This window comes from Telopea speciosissima, chromosome 1, assembly GCF_018873765.1.
Source record: "Telopea speciosissima isolate NSW1024214 ecotype Mountain lineage chromosome 1, Tspe_v1, whole genome shotgun sequence".
Classification (NCBI taxonomy): Eukaryota; Viridiplantae; Streptophyta; class Magnoliopsida; order Proteales; family Proteaceae; genus Telopea; species Telopea speciosissima.
In genome coordinates this window covers 79,007,159-79,025,359 of record NC_057916.1, presented here as the reverse complement: position 1 = coordinate 79,025,359, position 18,201 = coordinate 79,007,159, and the positions used below count along the sequence as shown (strand labels likewise).

Here is an 18,201-nt window from a genome sequence, read left to right as displayed (position 1 = left end):
TATTTATTATTTGGTTAGTGTATTTCTAATCTTATACTTACTGTCCATGTTATTTTTTCTAACAAGCTTAAGGTTTTTAGATGAGTATAAGATTGTAGATAGAGTTTCTCTTTTATTTGCTCAGAATATGCATGTGAGTCCTTGACTTATTTGAATGGATAAAGAGAAGTAATAGAATTGAAAGACATTGAAAGAATAATATAAATGGTCGCCTAATCTTCTAGTTTTGTTCAACTCTTTGAAATAACGTATATTGTTGATGTGATGCGATACTATCTGTCATACCAATCAGATAAGTCTTGTATTTATTATTTGATTATTATGTTTCTAATCTTATACTTACTGTCCATGTTATTTTTTCTGACATGAAGTGGGTGATGAACAAGGTAATGTGGTCGGTATTGGATCCATTTCAATAGTAACCGTTGATCGTGCTGGTGTAGGTGTTGGGTTTGCAAATTCTGGGTAGAAAAACTTAGCTTCATCAAACCGAATATGGCAATAGATGTATGTGTGAGTTGTCTTTAAATCCAAACATTTGTACACTTTGTAAGAGGAAACTATACGCAAGGAAAATCAACAAAGTGGAACTTGGAGCTAATTTATTTGTGGGAGAGATGATCCGCAGAGATGGGGCTAGTGCGTCTTGGATGGGTTGTAGTGAGAAAGAGAGAAAAACCCCGTTTCTCGGTAACACGGACCACGGTTGTCATCGAGCATCTTGTCGGTTCTGGGAAGTTGGACCCAACAATGGAGGTTTGCCCTTGAACGTATCCCAGATTTCTGGTGACGGTGGAGGGAGGGGAGAGAGGAAGCCGGTGCGAGAGGAAGGATGAGAGGTGCAATGGCACCGGTCAGTTGCAAGCTTGCAAGCAGGTGGGCACAAGAGTGGATAGGTTGTGAGAGAGAGCAGGAGTGGTTGAATGGTTGGGATGCCTTCCATTTCATCCAATGGTCTAAAAGATGCTAGTGGATTTAGAGTGTTTTAGTCATTTTAATTGCAGTCAATTAACCTCGTTAGTTTTTTAATCAAAATTGATATATTGATCATTATAAGGGTGGCATTAATTTAACGATCCATCAGAGGGGGTGTCGATGAAAATTTCTCAATATAAAAAAGGGCAATTGAACAGGAGCCTAAAAGCATTTTGAAAGCGAAATGACCAATTAACCACTTTGAAGCAAAGCTCACCAGATGGTGTCAAACCCTAAACCAAACCGAGCCCTTTGGGTCGGGTCGGTTTATGGTTAAGGGTACCATATGGTTTTGGCTCAGTTTGGGTTAAACGGATGGATCACTGATGAGTCTGACCGATAGGACCACACCCGAACCGAACCCTTAACCCAACACCCTAACCCTAATTCCTACCGAAAAAATCCATACTTGGTTTCAATCTGAGTCGACCCGAACCCAGCCCGATAATGCAAAACGAATCGAACCCGAATCCAAACAAAAAACCCTTAACGGACTAACGGTTTGGACACGGTTTCCTAAAACTCACACCGAAATTGAAAACCCGAACCGCCCAACTAACACCCTTGTCCCACCTGTTTTCTGACGGTTTTTTCAGTATCTCCTTCCCGCTCACTCACTCACTCACTCACTTTCCATGAACCTATTCTTGTTTCTTCTCCTCTTCTTCTTCCCGAACCCTGAAACCGTACTACAGATTACGTCTTCCAAGAAATGGTTAAAGGAAGACATAGGCGTCTTGAGCTCAAGAAGGCGGAAGGGCCGTTCTATTGTTTCTGCGAGGCGAAGAAAGAGATTGTTGATGGACTTTGCGACCACGTCAGAGACAAACACTCAGATGCTATCATATGCCCGTCATGCAAATTTGTCAGCGATTCTGATAATACCTTTCAAATTCACGTTGAACAAGAACACGAAGCGATTGTGTATAAATGTCCAATCTGCAAAAACCGGATTTCAAACCAGAAAGCTTTCGTCGATCATTTCAAAAATCATGGTATGGAGGGTTTCTTTCCCTAATTGCTCCTCCTAGCTTGGCAATTTGTGCTTGGAATCTTAAATTTGACATTATTTTCCTTGATAACCCTATTGGGAATCGCAAATTTGACATGCTTTTACTTGATGAAAAGATTAGCAGTAATGGGCATCAAGTATGCAGACTTGTCTCTTGTATCTGGTTGCATGCGGGTGTTATTCATCTGCTTGTGAATATGTTCACTCTGCTCGTCATTGGGATTCGCCTTGAACAGCATTTTGGTTTTGGTAAGCTTTGTTCTGTCCTATTCTTTTTCTCCTTTGAATTTACGGGAGCTGGAAGCCTGTTGAGTTCCATTGTTGTGGATTATCTTCTTTCTTTTTATTTCTAGTGTTAGAATTGTGTAATCTTTGAGTGTAGTAGATCAGTGAGTGGTTGTACATGGTTTTTGTCATCTTTATCATTGTTGTTTCTGCTGTAATTACGTAGCCTTGTAGCAAAGTTAATCAAAAGAAATGGGTGCCCCTTTTTTTAAACTCTGATCCTGGGATATCCCCCAATTTTGAATACATACATGGGATCAAGGGAATGCTATTACATGGCAGGGTGTATGATTAAATGTGAGTGTGACATTTGATCTGTGGCCAATTCGCCGGAGATTCTCGTGTCAATCAATGCTCATTACTAACAACTCATTTCTCTCTCTGTTTCTTTGTTCTGTTAATGAGGGCCTGCAACCCTGTACTCACTCTCAAGCAAAAGGCATCTCTGTTTAATCTTAAAAATCCTAACCATTACCCTCCTCGCAAATTTCTGTTTAATCAACATAACAGTACATACTTCTCGATCAATTTAATAGTATAAACGTCAATTAAAGAATATCTAAACAAATAACCGGCTTATCTGAATCAACAAACATAAGCGTTTGAGCTCTTGTCCAACTAGTTGTGCAGACCTGGGCACCTTTACCTTAAAGCATTGCTCAAAACACAAGAAATAAAAACTAATTATAAAGAGAGAGAGAGAGTTAGATCTAACCTTCATGTCGATTAATTCAGCCAAAGACTTCTATTGAGCTCGGAGGAGGGGAACAGAGGAGAGTAAAGGAGATGGGTTGTTCTAAACCTCGTTAATGTATTGAATGATGACGGACCGTCCACAGACGGGATTGCCATTATGAATCAAAACAGGAAAGGAACACAATTAGCCCATTTGTTCTGTTTTAAATGTCTTAGCGTATCTTCATTGAGTTGAATGGTAATAGGAATTGCTAGATTCATTATTTTGCAGTCTGGATTCACCCATATTCTTTAACCAAAAAAAAGATTCACCCATATTCTGGTTACGGTTTGTTTGTTTGACCTAGTGCTAAATCAGAAGAAGTGCCAACAACTGATGAGCTAAAAAAGACGTTGCAGCCTGCAAACAGAACACAATTAGCCCATTTGTTGCCCTAGTATGGATCAATAACCGACCAACTAATGATGGGGCCAATTAGGCCCAACCGAAACCAACCTATTGACAATCCTAACCATGTAAAGGTAATACCAAACCCTAACCAACAAGGAAGTTGCAAGTAAGGGTACGAATTTGTTCGGTTCAAAGTTTGAAGGGTAGAACCAGAATCGGATGGTTATTAAACAGTTCCAATATCCCAAATCGAAACCAATTACGAAACGGTTCTGGCTAAATGGTTTTTATCGGTTTCGGTTTCGCTTATTGTTTTTGGTTCAAGTTAATAGTTTGGGGTCCAATTGGATACAAACCTATTTTAGAAGCCCAATAAGGAAATCTTGATGCTGATGGGCTTGAACCATGACATCTACACCCAAATTGTGATTAGAAATAAAAACTCAACTTAAATGGTATAACTCCTCTACAAAACAATAGAGAGCATACATATAGAATCCCAGGACTTCCCAGATTTTTGTGATTGATTTAATATGCAAAACCGATGCAATAACATACCGATTCGAATTGGTTTTAGTTAGCTCGCAATCATCGGTTCAAACAATTTCAATTCTTAAAATTAAAATCGAACCATTTAATCGAGATTTTGGTTTAAACAATTCGAAAACAACAATCATAACCTTATCCCAACTAAATAGGGTCGGCTACATGGATCCAAAAGATAGAACCTATGACAGTAATAAAAATACTAGAAGTAGAAGGAAGTTTAAAAAAAAAAAGTAAACATAAGTAAAAGACAATAAAAAAATAAATTAGTAAAGAAAGAAGTCTAAACATAGTCAAAACAGCATCTTAAGAACATCCCCTTTCAAGGTGTTGACGGCACGGGTTCTTATCCTCCAAATAACTCTATCTACGGTCATACTAGAAATGAACAAACAATTTTATCCACGATCATACTAGGATCGAACCCTACCACATGCAAATTGGAGGAGAGTCCCACCCAGACCATTGCTAGAAGATCGAATATAACACTTCAGCTTCGCCAAACTTATAGTACGCTGTTATCTGATCGTACAACCTGCACGCACTCCGTAAATGAGCTACGTAAAACTGTGAAACTCACTTTAACCATTAGAAAACCTCTTTTTTTTTTTGGTTAGAAGCCATTAGAAAACCATGCACTGCTTCATGTAAATCAATAAACCTAAGTTCCAACTACGAGTAGTGGAATGGGCGAGTAGCAGATATTAATTGGTTGCAGACTTGCAGGTAATTGTGTTGTTTAATTTCTTCCATCCAATGGCCAATCTGAGAGAGAGACGTTAAAGGATAAAGATGCCTCAAAGGGCCTAAATTTCAAGCAACGGACCACCTGCCTCTTTTCAATTTCAATTCCAATTTCATGGAGTGCTTGCTTTGTATGCATGCGTACTGGGACCGGGTATTGGGTGCACGGTTTTAGTAATTGCTATCAATCTCGGCCGATACCAAAATGATACCGATCAGATCAACCCGTATAAGCCTGGGTCGGACTATTTTACCCTTAAAGTTCAATAAAAATCGGTTTGAACCTTAAAAACAGTCTATAATTAGTCCTCAAAAGATCCCCAATCAAAAATCCTCAATAACATACTTTCCAGGGCAATCAGTCGGACAACTGGTCTGACCGCCCTCCAATCGATACAACCGGCTCAACCAATTGGAGCACAATAGCCACTAACTCTTACCGGGCTGACTGGTTCTCGTACCAATTGGACCTGTTCAGGGAAAACTGAGCAGTTACCAAACTAGGTTTTGGGGACTAAAATAGGGTTTCTACCCACCAAAAATCACACAAAAATAACCCCAAACCAGAACCTATTTCCACATGCATCTCAAGTTCAAAACATGCTATGGATTCCACATAAACTAAGGCTGTCTTTTGGTATGCATTCAAGGTAGATTTTACATTCTTGGACGATAAAAACAACTATTTGTATTATCCGAGAATGCAAAATCGACCTAGAAACCATATCAAACACAACATAAAAGTATTCATTAGTTGACAGGCCGGTATTAGATTTTAGGACAAATTTCACAGACACCCCCCATAAGTATATGAAATATCACGGACATACCAAACTTGGAAAAATATCACAGACTGCTTGGGCAAGGTAAAGCGGTCATTGCACCACGCCTCATTAGGAGGCTGCTACGGGCAACAGGCCGTAGACGATTCTGATCCAAATTACCAACGCACCTTGAAAAGTTGGGAATCACTAGGAATGCATTGGTCATTTTACACCCCTCTGTGTCAAGATGCGGAGGCACGCCGCACAGCGCAATCAATTAGCGTTCTTTATATGATACAACCTAATCAATACCACTAAAGATTCATGAAAAGAAATAATTTTATTTCTTCAAATAATACTCATATATGTAAGAAAAAGAACCACTTTGAAACAATGCAAGAAAAAAACCTAAGATACATGGCGCAACTTAAGTTATCATTAGGCAACAAATCCAGCCACAACCTCCTCTCTCCTACCGAGGGGGACAAATCCAAAGAGATGTACAAATACGAGAAAGGATGTCGGGGCCAACATAGTGATCATCCACTTCCTCAGTCTCCATCCGAAACACTCCCATGTCTTTACCACCTCTTCCTTTCCTAAGACCAAATGTATCATCATCAGTGAAGTAGATACAATTGGGTTCGCATCCTAAATGTAAATGGTTAGAGGGCAACACTGCAAAGGAGGAATTATCACCCACAAACAGCGCATGATTGTCTAGGCTCTTCGTCACCTGCGTCCACTTCCTGTTATCATAATTGAACTTGTAAACATCAAAACCTTCTGTTTCATGAATGTAATCCCCGAATTTCTTCGATTCATCGCCCTCAAAAACATCTCGTGCAAGCATAAAGAGTTCTCCTACTAACTCCACGAGATAAAAATACGCATAAGTGTTTAAGTCCTCTGGTGGTTTAGCCAACTCAATCGTCTTTGGTTGATGACTGGAAATGTCAACAATCAACAATTCCCCTTTGTTATTGATGGCATAGAATTGACCATTGAGGTAGACGACATTAGCAATGCCTATATGACTGTCTACAGGAGTCCAAACTTCATCTCCCAATCTCAAGAATGCTAATTTCATGTAATCTCCGATTATCGCCATAACCACGCATTTTTCATCATCTTCTTCTTCTTCTTCACAAGAAGAATGGGTTGTTTTAGCTGAAGAACGAGATGGTCTTGAGGACAATATCGCTTTCTGTATAAAAGCTCGGCGGATAAATTCTGGATTAACTTCAACTCTGTATTGTTCGGGGAGTGTTGGTTGAGGTGGAAGCCGAATTTGAACTCGAGAACGAGAAAAAGGGTTTAATAAGTTAATCTCCAAATCAAGCCCCAAAGTTATCAACCAACCCCAAGAGGACCAACACTTCCTGCCACGGGCCTCTGGCAAGTTCAAGTGGTAAACCTTTTGGGTGGAGAGACTGTAGAAGCCACGGTTGTCACTGTCTTCCTTCTCTGCAAGCATCAGCCAGGGAGCAGCAATAGAGAAGTCCCACTTCTCGACTGAAACTGATCTCCATGACCGGCAAACCTCACCAAAATGAGCAATATCTTCGATTGCCGAAAACTGATCCACAATCAGTCCTAAAATGTCATTACAAAGCTCGGACCAGTTCGCCATACCCTTCCTTGTCCCGTGCAAATAGACTGTTGAAAGTATAGAACTATAAAAACAATGAGAGAAAAGTTAATAACAGCAAATAAAAGCAATCTTGCATTATAGAAAACAAAAACATAAATGGAGAAAAGCAAACATAAACATGCCAAACAAATATCATAGGAAAAGTTTCGACCTTCAACCCATATATGGAGAAGTTTCAAAGACTCGTCAATCGCAGGACAACAACCCAGACAAGATCCCAAGACAAACCCAACTCAGACAGATAACCTCAAAATTGATTAGCAGATCTGCCTGAACTCACAAAACTCTCTGAAACCGGGACATAGACCAGGGGAGCGGCAAGTCTTAAATAAGAGAATAATAATGCTTCTAATAAAAGCGTTTCAAGATCAATAACAGGAACAGGATTAGAGATATTAAACCAACTCAAATCAGAAGAGTATGAACAGCAAAGAAATCCCAGTTTTCCCACCCTTCGATCCAGATCAGAATCCGTTTGCCTGTAATGGTTTTTCACCATTCATCCCCTCAGCTATTTTGCACAGCAATTTGATCCTGGGGTTTTATATTGCTTAAATAGAAACAAAATAGCATTTCAATTTGGAAGAGGAAACATGATTCCCACCCAAACTATGAGATAACTCGGGTTTTAACTACAAACAAAAACTGAAATAAATCCTATTTAAACTAGGAATCAAAACAGCAAGTAAATTACTTAATTAACTAACTAAACCCAGATGAAGATTGGACTGGGAGCCTGCTCCTCCTTCTTCTAGCGGACATAAGGATGTTCATGGTTACTTGTTAATTATTAATTAGCAGAATTAGAACAAGAGTGAATCACACTGTTGAAAGACGTGAATAATTCATCAAATTATTAGAAGTATCTCTACCAGGGATGAGATTTCAGATACGATAGAGAGGAGAGGAAGTAGAAAAAGGAAGGATTTTGAGATGGAGAGAGAAAACCAGAAAGAGTCTCCGTTCAGGGAAGGAAGTCCTTCCTTTCTCTTTCCTCCCTCCCGAGTTAAAAGCTCAAATCCTTTGGAATTATGAAGCAAATAACCCAACAACAAGCCTTGTAATCGTTTCAGAGTAGAATGAATGCAAAAACTCTTGAAGATAACATTGAAACATACGAAAGTAAAAAAGAAAAAGATAGGATTTTGAGATGGAGAAAGAAAACTAGAAAAAGGAAGGATTTTAAGATGGAGAAAGAAAACCAGAAAAAGGAAGGATGTTGAGATCGATCGAGAGACGTTATCTGATTTCTCACCTTTTTCTTTCTTTTTTTTCTCTCTGTGCCGCTGTCTAAGTTACAGAGTCGACCGTCGGTGTCGCTAACGATCCACTGTGGTGCCCCGCTGCTTCTGACGGACGTAGGAGGGAGTTGAGGAACAGAGGGGAAGAGAGTACTCTACTAAGGTAGGGTTAAGAAGGGCCCGTTGGCGAGGAGGAAAACAGGGTCGTTGGAAGGGACTCGTGAGAAAAGGTCATATAAAGGGGGGCGGGTGGTTACACCACCAAGGTATTGCGACCTTATTCTGATAGGTTAATCTTAACCGTCCAATGAAACTAGAAATCGAAACTGAAAACTGGCTGTAAGGTGACAGCCGGTTTTGCTCTCAGGGTATCCTCTGAATCCGCAAAACAATGGTAGGATTTGATTAGCAGATCCGCTGAACACACAAAACTCTTCCTAAAACTGGGACACAGAACAGGAACAGGGGAGCCGCAAGTCTTAAATCAAAGAATAATAAAGTTTCCAATAAGTAATAACACACTCCATTGATAGATAGGGATAACCGTACTTTTTTTTTTTTTTTTTTTTGGCTCAGAAAACAGATCATGAACAGTAAAGAAATCCCAAGTTTCCCACCCTTCGATTCAGATTAGAATCCCTTTGCCTGTAATGGTTTTTCACCACTGATTCCCTCAGATATGTTACAGAGCAATCGATCCAGATCAGAATCCCTTTGCCTTGGTTTTAAATAGAAACAAAATAGCACTTCAAATTGGACTAGGAAACATGATTCTTAGGTAACTATGAGATAACTCTGCTCTTTAACTACAAAACAAAAACTGATAATTTAAGTTAGGAATTGGAGAGGTTCAGGACCGTCCATTTTGAAGATATGCGTTGAGGGAGTTATTAGGCCGTGGATTCTTCTGATAATAATCCCTACTTGTATATACAAACAACACATTTGTCGTTTGTCTTTTGTTTCCTTCCGTTTCCACTTTCTATTAAGTTTCATAGATTCCAAAATAAAGGAAAAGCGGAATGCTCTACAACTTTTATTAGGTGGCTTCGATTGTGATCGTCTTTGTTTGTTCAAGTGTGAGAAGAAAGTCGAGATTCATCGTTGCCAAGCAGAGGGGGGATTACTTTGGTTTTCGATTGACACATGTTTGTTCTTAAGCCACCTCTTCTATTTTCGACTTTCTCTCAGGCTCCGTTTGTTTATAGGAATTTTGGTGGGATGGTATAGTTTTATGAACTTTCCCATCCCATTAAGAGGGTTTTATGGGAGTGGAAAACGAATTCGATAACTTTTGGTTGTCAGAATTTAGTGTCGGCCTATGTGGTCTATGGTTTTTCCCACCCTCACCCCATTGCAAAGTCCCACCAAATTAGTAGGACTTTGTTAAAAATCCCAAGGAAAGCTGTTGGTGACGGCACATTCTCTCTGCAACCATGCCCTTGCTCCAAACCATGCAACAACAGCACCCCACTCAACCCCATGGAACCGCTGCCCTCTCTACACCCCCAACCATAATCCCTCTATGCAACCTCCATCCTCCCCCTTTCCGCCTTCTTACCTCACTCACTCCTTCCTCAATCCTCACTTCTTGCCGCTGCATGTTAAAAAAAAAAAAAAATTTAAAAAAAAAAAAAAAAAAAAGGGAAGGGCCATTGGATTTATGGGCAGTGGATCCACCTCTCCCAACGTCTCAAACTGCAACATCCAACTCTCACGATAACCCTGAATCCCCAGGATTCTAGCCCCTATAACCCCCAGCCTCTCGCTCACTCGCTCGCACCACCTCGCATCTTGCAACTAGAAGTCTGCAGGTCTGTGTATCTCGTCTAGTCGTTGGTCGCACATCGTCGCTACAACCCCCAAGTCGTGAACCCCCTTCGTTGTGAGTCATCATCGACACCAAGCCTGCAAGTTGCAATGAGAATAGAATACCCCTTGAAATCTGCAATAATCCACCTCTCTGCGTCGATCTTTCATGCCCCTTCTCTCTCCGACCTCTCTTGTTTTAGTCTCTAGAACGTTCCCCCCATCGCACAAAATAACCAAACAAGATCTTGGATTGGAAAAGTTACGGTGAAGTGAAATTTCCCCTTGTTTTATTTTCCCTATCCTTTACCCCACTAGCACATGGGTCCCATCTACTTAACAATCCCATCCCATGGTCACCGCTAAACAAATGGGCCCTCAAGGAATCATCGTCGATCTGAGGGAGAATCGAAGATAGGTCTCATTGACTCACGTGATGATGATCGGATCCATAAACTCTGCTTCTTTGCTTTATGGTCCATGGAAGACGTGTTTTTGTTATCGTACCTCTTTAGACCTAGTGGTGCTTTTGGTTTGTGTGTGGATCGCTAGTGGTACAGTGTGGGGCTGAGAGTAGAATCAACTCCAATGTCAAAATTTGTGTCCTAAATTATATTTACTAAACTCAACTAAACTGTTACATGAAGTACTAAACTGCTTTCACCAAAAAAAAAGTATTGAACTGTTTGGTTCTTTGTGTGGGTGTGGCAAATACAAAATCACATAGTATACAAAACAACATCATCACCAATGCTTGGCTGAAGCCCAAGGACCATGTGTTTGGATACAATCTCTCGTACAATCATAATACAGGACCTGGGTTGGTTTGGTTTATTATTGAACCATATTTTGGACCAAAACCAGCTCCTGCATATTGAGATTTCTCTCTTCGTAAAATCACAGTCGTGAGGTTTAGTATACAAATGGATTTTTTTTTATTTTTTACATCTTGTATTTGACTAGACATGATTGTTTAATCCAGTCGTGGTTAGAGTCTGTTTTGGACAGAAGGGAGAAATAACGCCACTCGGTCCAACAAGACACCCCCCAATTGGGCCTAGGTCGAGGAAGGTGAGGAATACCTCCTTCAGCATTTGGTAGAAGGGTCGGTTAAATCATTTTTACAGATGTGAGGGTGATACGGTTTGTGTGTAGGGGCAAAAGTCATTCTTGAGAGAGATATCGATGTTTGTCAGTGTCCTGTTGTCATCATCGTCTGGGGGGTGACAAAATTCAGTGTCTACAGTGTGGTATGTGGCTTTGGTTTCCCTATCATCCCATGTATCCCCCCCCCCCCCAGTCCACATGAGGTAATCCAACAACTCACTCCACAAAGCGAGGCATCCCACTCTCCAAAGTGAGGTATCCATCATCCCATTCTCCAAAGAGAGGTATCTCACACTACCATATCCTTCCACCCCATCCTTACCTCCACTAGGTGAGGTACGCGCCTATGATCATCATCTCTCATGCAATCGTCCTCGTCCACATGAGGTATCCCACATCTCACTCCACAAAGTGAGGGAATCACATAATTTATTCAGCCACAAGCAAATCATTTCATCATCATTCATTCATAATCATAGTACATGACATTTAATTCATATAAACTCACGCAATCTCGAAACATAAAACACAAATTCATTTTTCATTAATCACAATTAAAGTAGTACTCATCCATTCGATGCAAAACACCACTCATCATTTTACAAATTGAAGAGGACTCCAAGGTAAATCCACTCATCATATTGGGAAATCGACAAACTGCCCCACCAAAGGTTCTGGGGTTTCCAGTAACCCCCTCGCCATCTGGAAAACAAGGGGCCATCAAAAGTATATTACTACTCTTGTATAAACTTAGGGTTGCATCCCCATTGGACCGTACTGATCAAAATAACCAATTTCCCCAATACATGGATGTACTAGACACGCCGACACATCTATTGGGCTTGCTTGCAGCTACCGGGCTCACCGATACCAAATCCAATAGCATTTTGCCCATTTGTTCTGTTTTACTTTTCAAAGATTTCATTCTTTCGGACTTGCCAGACACCTCTACTAGAGATCTGGCTAGTGTACAGAACCAGCTCGAGATTGGAATTTTTGGGGTTTTCTCGAGGGGTTTTTGTTCCCAACATTCGTTTAACGTCTCCTACCACTTCCTAGGGTCAAATCCACTACAATGATATGATCTATAGTGTGAATTGAGTCAAGACAACTCGAATCCACTCTTCCATCCCATATTTCAACCTCTTAGAGTTTCAAACATCAACCCTAAGCTTGAATCCCCAACTCTTCTGCTTTTCCTTCAAAATCGGCACCATACAAGCGTGCATTGGATCCCAAAACGCCTTTTGCAAGTGCTAAACTCAAACCTAAACGTTTTTAAACAAAACCAAACAAGAAATGAGGGTTTTACCTCACGGATGACTTGGAAACCCCAAGTCGGTGCGTAACGGCAGTCTTCCCACCTTCCTCCTAGGTTGGTTGAGCTCCGCCACTTTCCAGTGCCACCCATTTCGGGTTTCTCATGGTGGATCTTCCACACTTGGCTGGTGAAGGTCTTCTTCCCCCACCTCCAGACCACCCTTTGGATCAACCGGTCCAACCATGGGTCCAACCTATGGTTCAATGAACCCAATCAGATTCCAATTTCATTCCTCACATGTTTCATGGCCATTCAAATCAATTCACTGTTCATCCTAAAATTCAATTAAAATTGCTTATTTAAATTTTGAAATTCAATATATCATTGTTCACGCCTAAATTACAAAATTATCCCTATTTATATAAATTTTAAAAACTCGAAATTTCGGGGTATTACACAGTTTCAATGGCGTTTCTGAGAAATTCAGTAAATAAAGTGAATCAAATTGTTAACTTTTTATTGTGTGTGTGTGTGTGTGTGCATGGAATACTTTAAAGATGTGATTTTATCAATTCTTATATTCCTGACATTTGAATGGATTTTGTAACTGTAGACTTGAGAGGTTATCGTGTGGGTCCCATCTAGAAAACAGATGGTTCAAAATTAGTTCTACCCGTGTTCCAACAATGCCAGCAAGTCTACAATAAACCAACATTTTTAGCCTCACATTATTTGCTACTTAAGGCCCAAACATTCACAGATGAACGAAATATGCGACTTTGAATAATTTTCTCCCAGGTCTCAATCAAGCTTTTTTAGTTTTATGAATTCTGTTTGATATAACCCCAATTGGTTACATTAATGAGCCTGTAACTATGATGGTTTTGTCAAATTAGATCATGAGCCTGTAACACGAAATGGTATTGTGGATAGCTTGTCAAGGAAGGCCCTATCAAGTTCGTATAAGGTAGATTGACCGCATTCCATTCCTTGACTTCATGAGCTAGTTGTTCAAGAAACTAACCTTGTGTATTCGGGGAAATTCTAATGAACGGATTTTCTTATTACTGAAAAAAAAGGTACATAGAAGCCCTACAGTTTGGTGCAGTCCATGGGCTTAAAAGAAATAAATCGCGATCTCACATTGTAACCAACATTAATATTTTTAGCCTCACATTATTTGCTACTTAAGGCCCAAACATTCACAGATGAACGAAATATGCGACTTTGAATAATTTTCTCCCAGGTCTCAATCAAGCTTTTTTAGTTTTATGAATTCTGTTTGATATAACCCCAATTGGTTACATTAATGAGCCTGTAACTATGATGGTTTTGTCAAATTAGATCATGAGCCTGTAACACGAAATGGTATTGTGGATAGCTTGTCAAGGAAGGGCCTATCAAGTTCGTATAAGGTAGATTGACCGCATTCCATTCCTTGACTTCATGAGCTAGTTGTTCAAGAAACTAACCTTGTGTATTCGGGGAAATTCTAATGAACGGATTTTCTTATTACTGAAAAAAAAGGTACATAGAAGCCCTACAGTTTGGTGCAGTCCATGGGCTTAAAAGAAATAAATCGCGATCTCACATTGTAACCAACATTAATATTTTGCAGTTGATAGCTGCCCAAGATAGATATAAGAAATGCGTTATCTCCAGGCAGCATAGCTAGGCACGCTTGTCCTCGGCCATTAGGAATCCAAGCATTTAATCCACTCATCGTCAAGGCTACTCCGGTGAAATGGAATGTTATAGGTGGTGTTTTCTTCTCAATCTCCGCAATAGTTCCTCGATAGCAAAGTTCAAGTAATCCAGGTGTGCCCTTCACTTGACGAAGACCCTTTGTCATTTGTATCACTTTCTCTTTTAAAAGTTCGTACACATTTATTCTGAGTTGTGTCAATAATGTACCCGAATCGACAACAAACCCACCTTTTCGTTCCATCGTCACATTAAAAGTCCCTGATGGGACAGGAAGACAGTCGTTGCCCACACTAATGCAATGCAAGCCTACATAGTAGTAATCTGGGAAACCAACACTCAAAATTGGAGTCCTACCGCCTTCAAATATTGCTAAATCACCCATGTGTAGTGGGCTATCAAGAGAACTATCTTTGGGTATGAAGCAATGGGAGAATCCATTGAAACCAGTTTGTGAAATAAGAGATAATTTTTCATTGTTAAAGCCAACAACCCCTGCTGGAGTGTCATAAAGTTTCAATCCATCACTATTATCATGTCCACAACCAAAGAGTATGTGTAATAAAATAATCTTGCCTGCCTTGGATTGTTGATCTCTGAAAGTTAGGGTTTCAGCAGAGAGATGGCCATTTGAGTAGGTCCTATCTTCATAATACATACCATACTGACAAAAATGATCATCTTCCGAGCAATGTAATCGATGTGAGTACTCGCATTCGTCCTCATCACATCCAATCTTTCTGTAACTAGAAGAATTACGGGAATAAAAAATGGGATCCTTTTGATTGTAACATTTCTTGCAAGGTTGACATTGGAGCCAAATAATTGCACTAGCTGTGTCCACAAAGCCCCAAGTTGGGGTAGGTGGAGTGCCGATGGAATATTGCATTATGTAAGACCCACTAGCAAATCCAACCGGAGCCATGGCCTCATTAGGTGTTGCTCCGGTTGTCCTGAAGCCATTCAAGTGGTTATGGCGTGACAAGGTGAGGTTAACCATTTCGCGGATTCGACCAGAGGTTGTGAGGTTGGGGTTGTAGATTGGTGATCGAGGAGAGTGACGGTGGATGAGTCTAGTGGTAAACCCATTAATCTTGGTTTCTTGAGGAGATGAGAAGATGGTAGAGAAGGACATTAGAGAGATGAGTACAAGGAGTGCAATAGAGCAAGCCATTGTTGAAGGTTGAAATTTGAGCAGAGATTAGCAAACTCATAACACAAATATGAAATATATATAAAGGTAAGGGGGAAGTTTTTATACACGGCCATGTAAGCATGCACATTCGTGTCCCCTATCACAAAGAGTTGGACAAATCATAAACCTCCACCCATTAATTAATGCTTTAAAACTCTCACCCTCTCACATACACAGCCGTGTATAAAAACTTTCTCCGTAAGGTAATTTGAAATTAGAATTCAAAAAGTATCCGGAGGAACCAATGCCAAGATATCTTTGACTCATGCATTTCAATCCATTTAATACCATCAATGCTCACATTGTTGGTTTCCTCCGAACATTAAAAGATTGGGGCCCACAAACATTTTAAGTGATGAAGCTAGATGGGAACAAGGTTTTAAAACTGAGAATTGAAAACGGAATCGATGAGAGAGGATTTTGATCCGAATTGGATTTGAATTGATCTGAATTGGTTTTGGAATAAAAAATCTAAACTAAATCATGGCAAAAATCAAATCGGTTTAGGAATTAGAAATCGGGACGATTCAAGATGGATTATGATGAAATAGAGTAAGAATCAATCGATCCAATTCTGATTCAGGAAGCAACAATTAGGAGCGGTGGAACCGCTTTGTAACATAATTTTTTGTTTTTAATACAATTTTGCTGACCTTTAGCAAAAAAAAGGAGTGGTGGAACCGGGAACGGTGTCAGCCGATTCTGATCTGAGTCGGCCAATTCACCAATCAAATTCCTGATTTTTAATACCATTGATAGGAATGACTGTTTCACATTATCACATCTCACTTTCCTTATGTGACATCTCTTATTATATCTCTTGCCCTTTTGGGGTTTATGTGAGAAACGTGAAGGGGATTCCGTGATACCTAGCCACACGACTATTTCTGATACGAAATATTTTTTAGGTATGTTTGTATACATGAGATTAGGAGAAGATAGAAAAAAAAAAACAAAAAACCTTGAGTTGTAAGGTTCTTTCTCATGTTCCTCTGATATGGGTTGCCGTGTGAATAGTCCTCAAGATGTCAATCAGTTCAGTTCTGATTATTCGGTTTGATTTTAATTCTATTCAAGATACAACATGTGAAAATTTAAATCGAAACTGAATCATAATTGATTAGGAGGATCTTTTTGAAACCCAAACGAATGGCTCGGTTCAATTTTTATTCGATTCACTATTTTATTTTGGTCCGTTTTGAATTTGATTCGGGTCCTATTTTAGGTGTTTTGATAAACTTTTTACATCTTCACCAACAAAAGAATCCTTATTTGTTATGCTCATATTCCATCAAATTTTTTCAGAACATTAAAAAAGAATAGAGCTTATCATCCATGTTGATTAAAGCATTGAAAGACCCATGTGTAATTCGGCTCAGTTACAGCCGATAGTTTTAGCCTTGAAACCAAAACTGAACCAAACGAGAAAATATTCCAGAATTTAAATCCAAAATTGAATCGATTTGATTTTAATTTTCGGTTTTCGATTCCAGTTCTAAATTGACAGTTTTAGGCATTATAATGTTATCAGTCGGGCTGATCTCAACCCAAAGCCTTAGCCCAGTTTGACCTTAGGCTTGGAAATCCCAACCTTAGCCCAGCCCACCTGCTGAAAAGTCCTGTCCAAGCCCTAAATTTTTTTGGCAGGCTTTAGGTGGGCTCGGACTCGAGGTCATCACCTCTAAGAGTGAGAGTGTGTATGTGTTTGCATGGGATTTGGATCCTCTACGACCTAGGGTTGTGCAGCCACCGTGCTGCGCACAACTCCCAGGCCACCACCTCAGCATAGATGCATATCCAATGATTGGGCATCGAGTTCCTAAAAAATGCCACTCATAATTCAAATTTGAAAAGAGCTCGATGCCCAACCATCAAATGGGCATATGTGCTGAGGTGACGACCTGAGAGTTATGCGCAGTATGATGACTGCACAACCCCATGCCGCAGAGTATCTAAATTCAATTGTGTGTGTGTGTTACAGCAACGCCATTCACAACCAAATGGGGGCAGTGACAATCTCTCTTCTTGTGAAAAATCTGTTGTGAGATTCTGTTTTAAGCCAATAACAACTAGAATCTGGTTAATTAGAATAGGGGAATCTTATAGATCTAGCTTCACTTGATAAAGATCCTTTGTCTTCCCTATCACTCTCTTTCAAAAGTGCTAACACTTCTGATGTTCCGGTTGCTCGGAAACCATACAAGTACCGATGGCGTTACAAGGTGATGTTAATCAACTCGCGGATTCGATCAGAGGCCGTGGAGTTGGGATTATAGATTGATGATCAAGGAGAAGGAGAAGGAGAGTGACGGTGGATGAGTCTGATTGTAAACCCATCAATCTTGGTCTCTTGAGGAGATGACAAGATGGAAGATAAGGACATTACAAAGATGAGTGTAAGGAGTGCAATGGAGCAAGTCATTGTTGACGGTTGAAATTTGAGTATAGATTAACAAGTTCATAACACAAATATATCTGGGTGCCAAGAGTGACTGGTGGCACAACTCAACCTTGCCGTTTCTCCTAATAACTACATAGTTTCTTGGTGGCAAAGTCACATGTTTGAAGAGTGATGTGTTTGAAGGTTCATGATTGATTGTGATGCATTCTTACTTGTAGTGAATCAAATTGGTAGCCATTTAAGACGATATATAAGTCTATCTCTTATATTATTATTTTTCTATTTACAACATTTCCTCTTTGGTGAGAGCTAAGGTTCGCATAATGAAATAGTTGGTAATTAAGCTTCAACCACACAAAGTTTAGCTGTATCTGGAGATATATTAATGTTTTGGGTTTCAATCTTAAATTGGTTAA

The 18,201-nt window shown here is 39.9% G+C and overlaps 2 protein-coding genes across 2 annotated transcripts; both read right to left on the bottom strand.

Annotated features, from left to right (window-relative positions):
• Positions 1–5,854: 5,854 nt before the first annotated feature.
• On the bottom strand, positions 5,855–7,084 carry LOC122655207 (putative F-box protein At5g55150). The gene has a single exon (XM_043849423.1). The coding sequence runs from the start codon at positions 7,044–7,046 to the stop codon at positions 5,886–5,888; it is 1,161 nt and encodes a 386-aa protein (XP_043705358.1). The 5' UTR covers positions 7,047–7,084; the 3' UTR covers positions 5,855–5,885.
• A 6,941-nt stretch (positions 7,085–14,025) lies between these two features.
• Positions 14,026–15,189, bottom strand: LOC122655203 (probable aspartic protease At2g35615). Its single transcript, XM_043849420.1, has one exon. It carries the CDS (start codon positions 15,187–15,189, stop codon positions 14,026–14,028), a length of 1,164 nt encoding a protein of 387 aa, XP_043705355.1.
• Between the last annotated feature and the right edge of the window lie 3,012 nt (positions 15,190–18,201).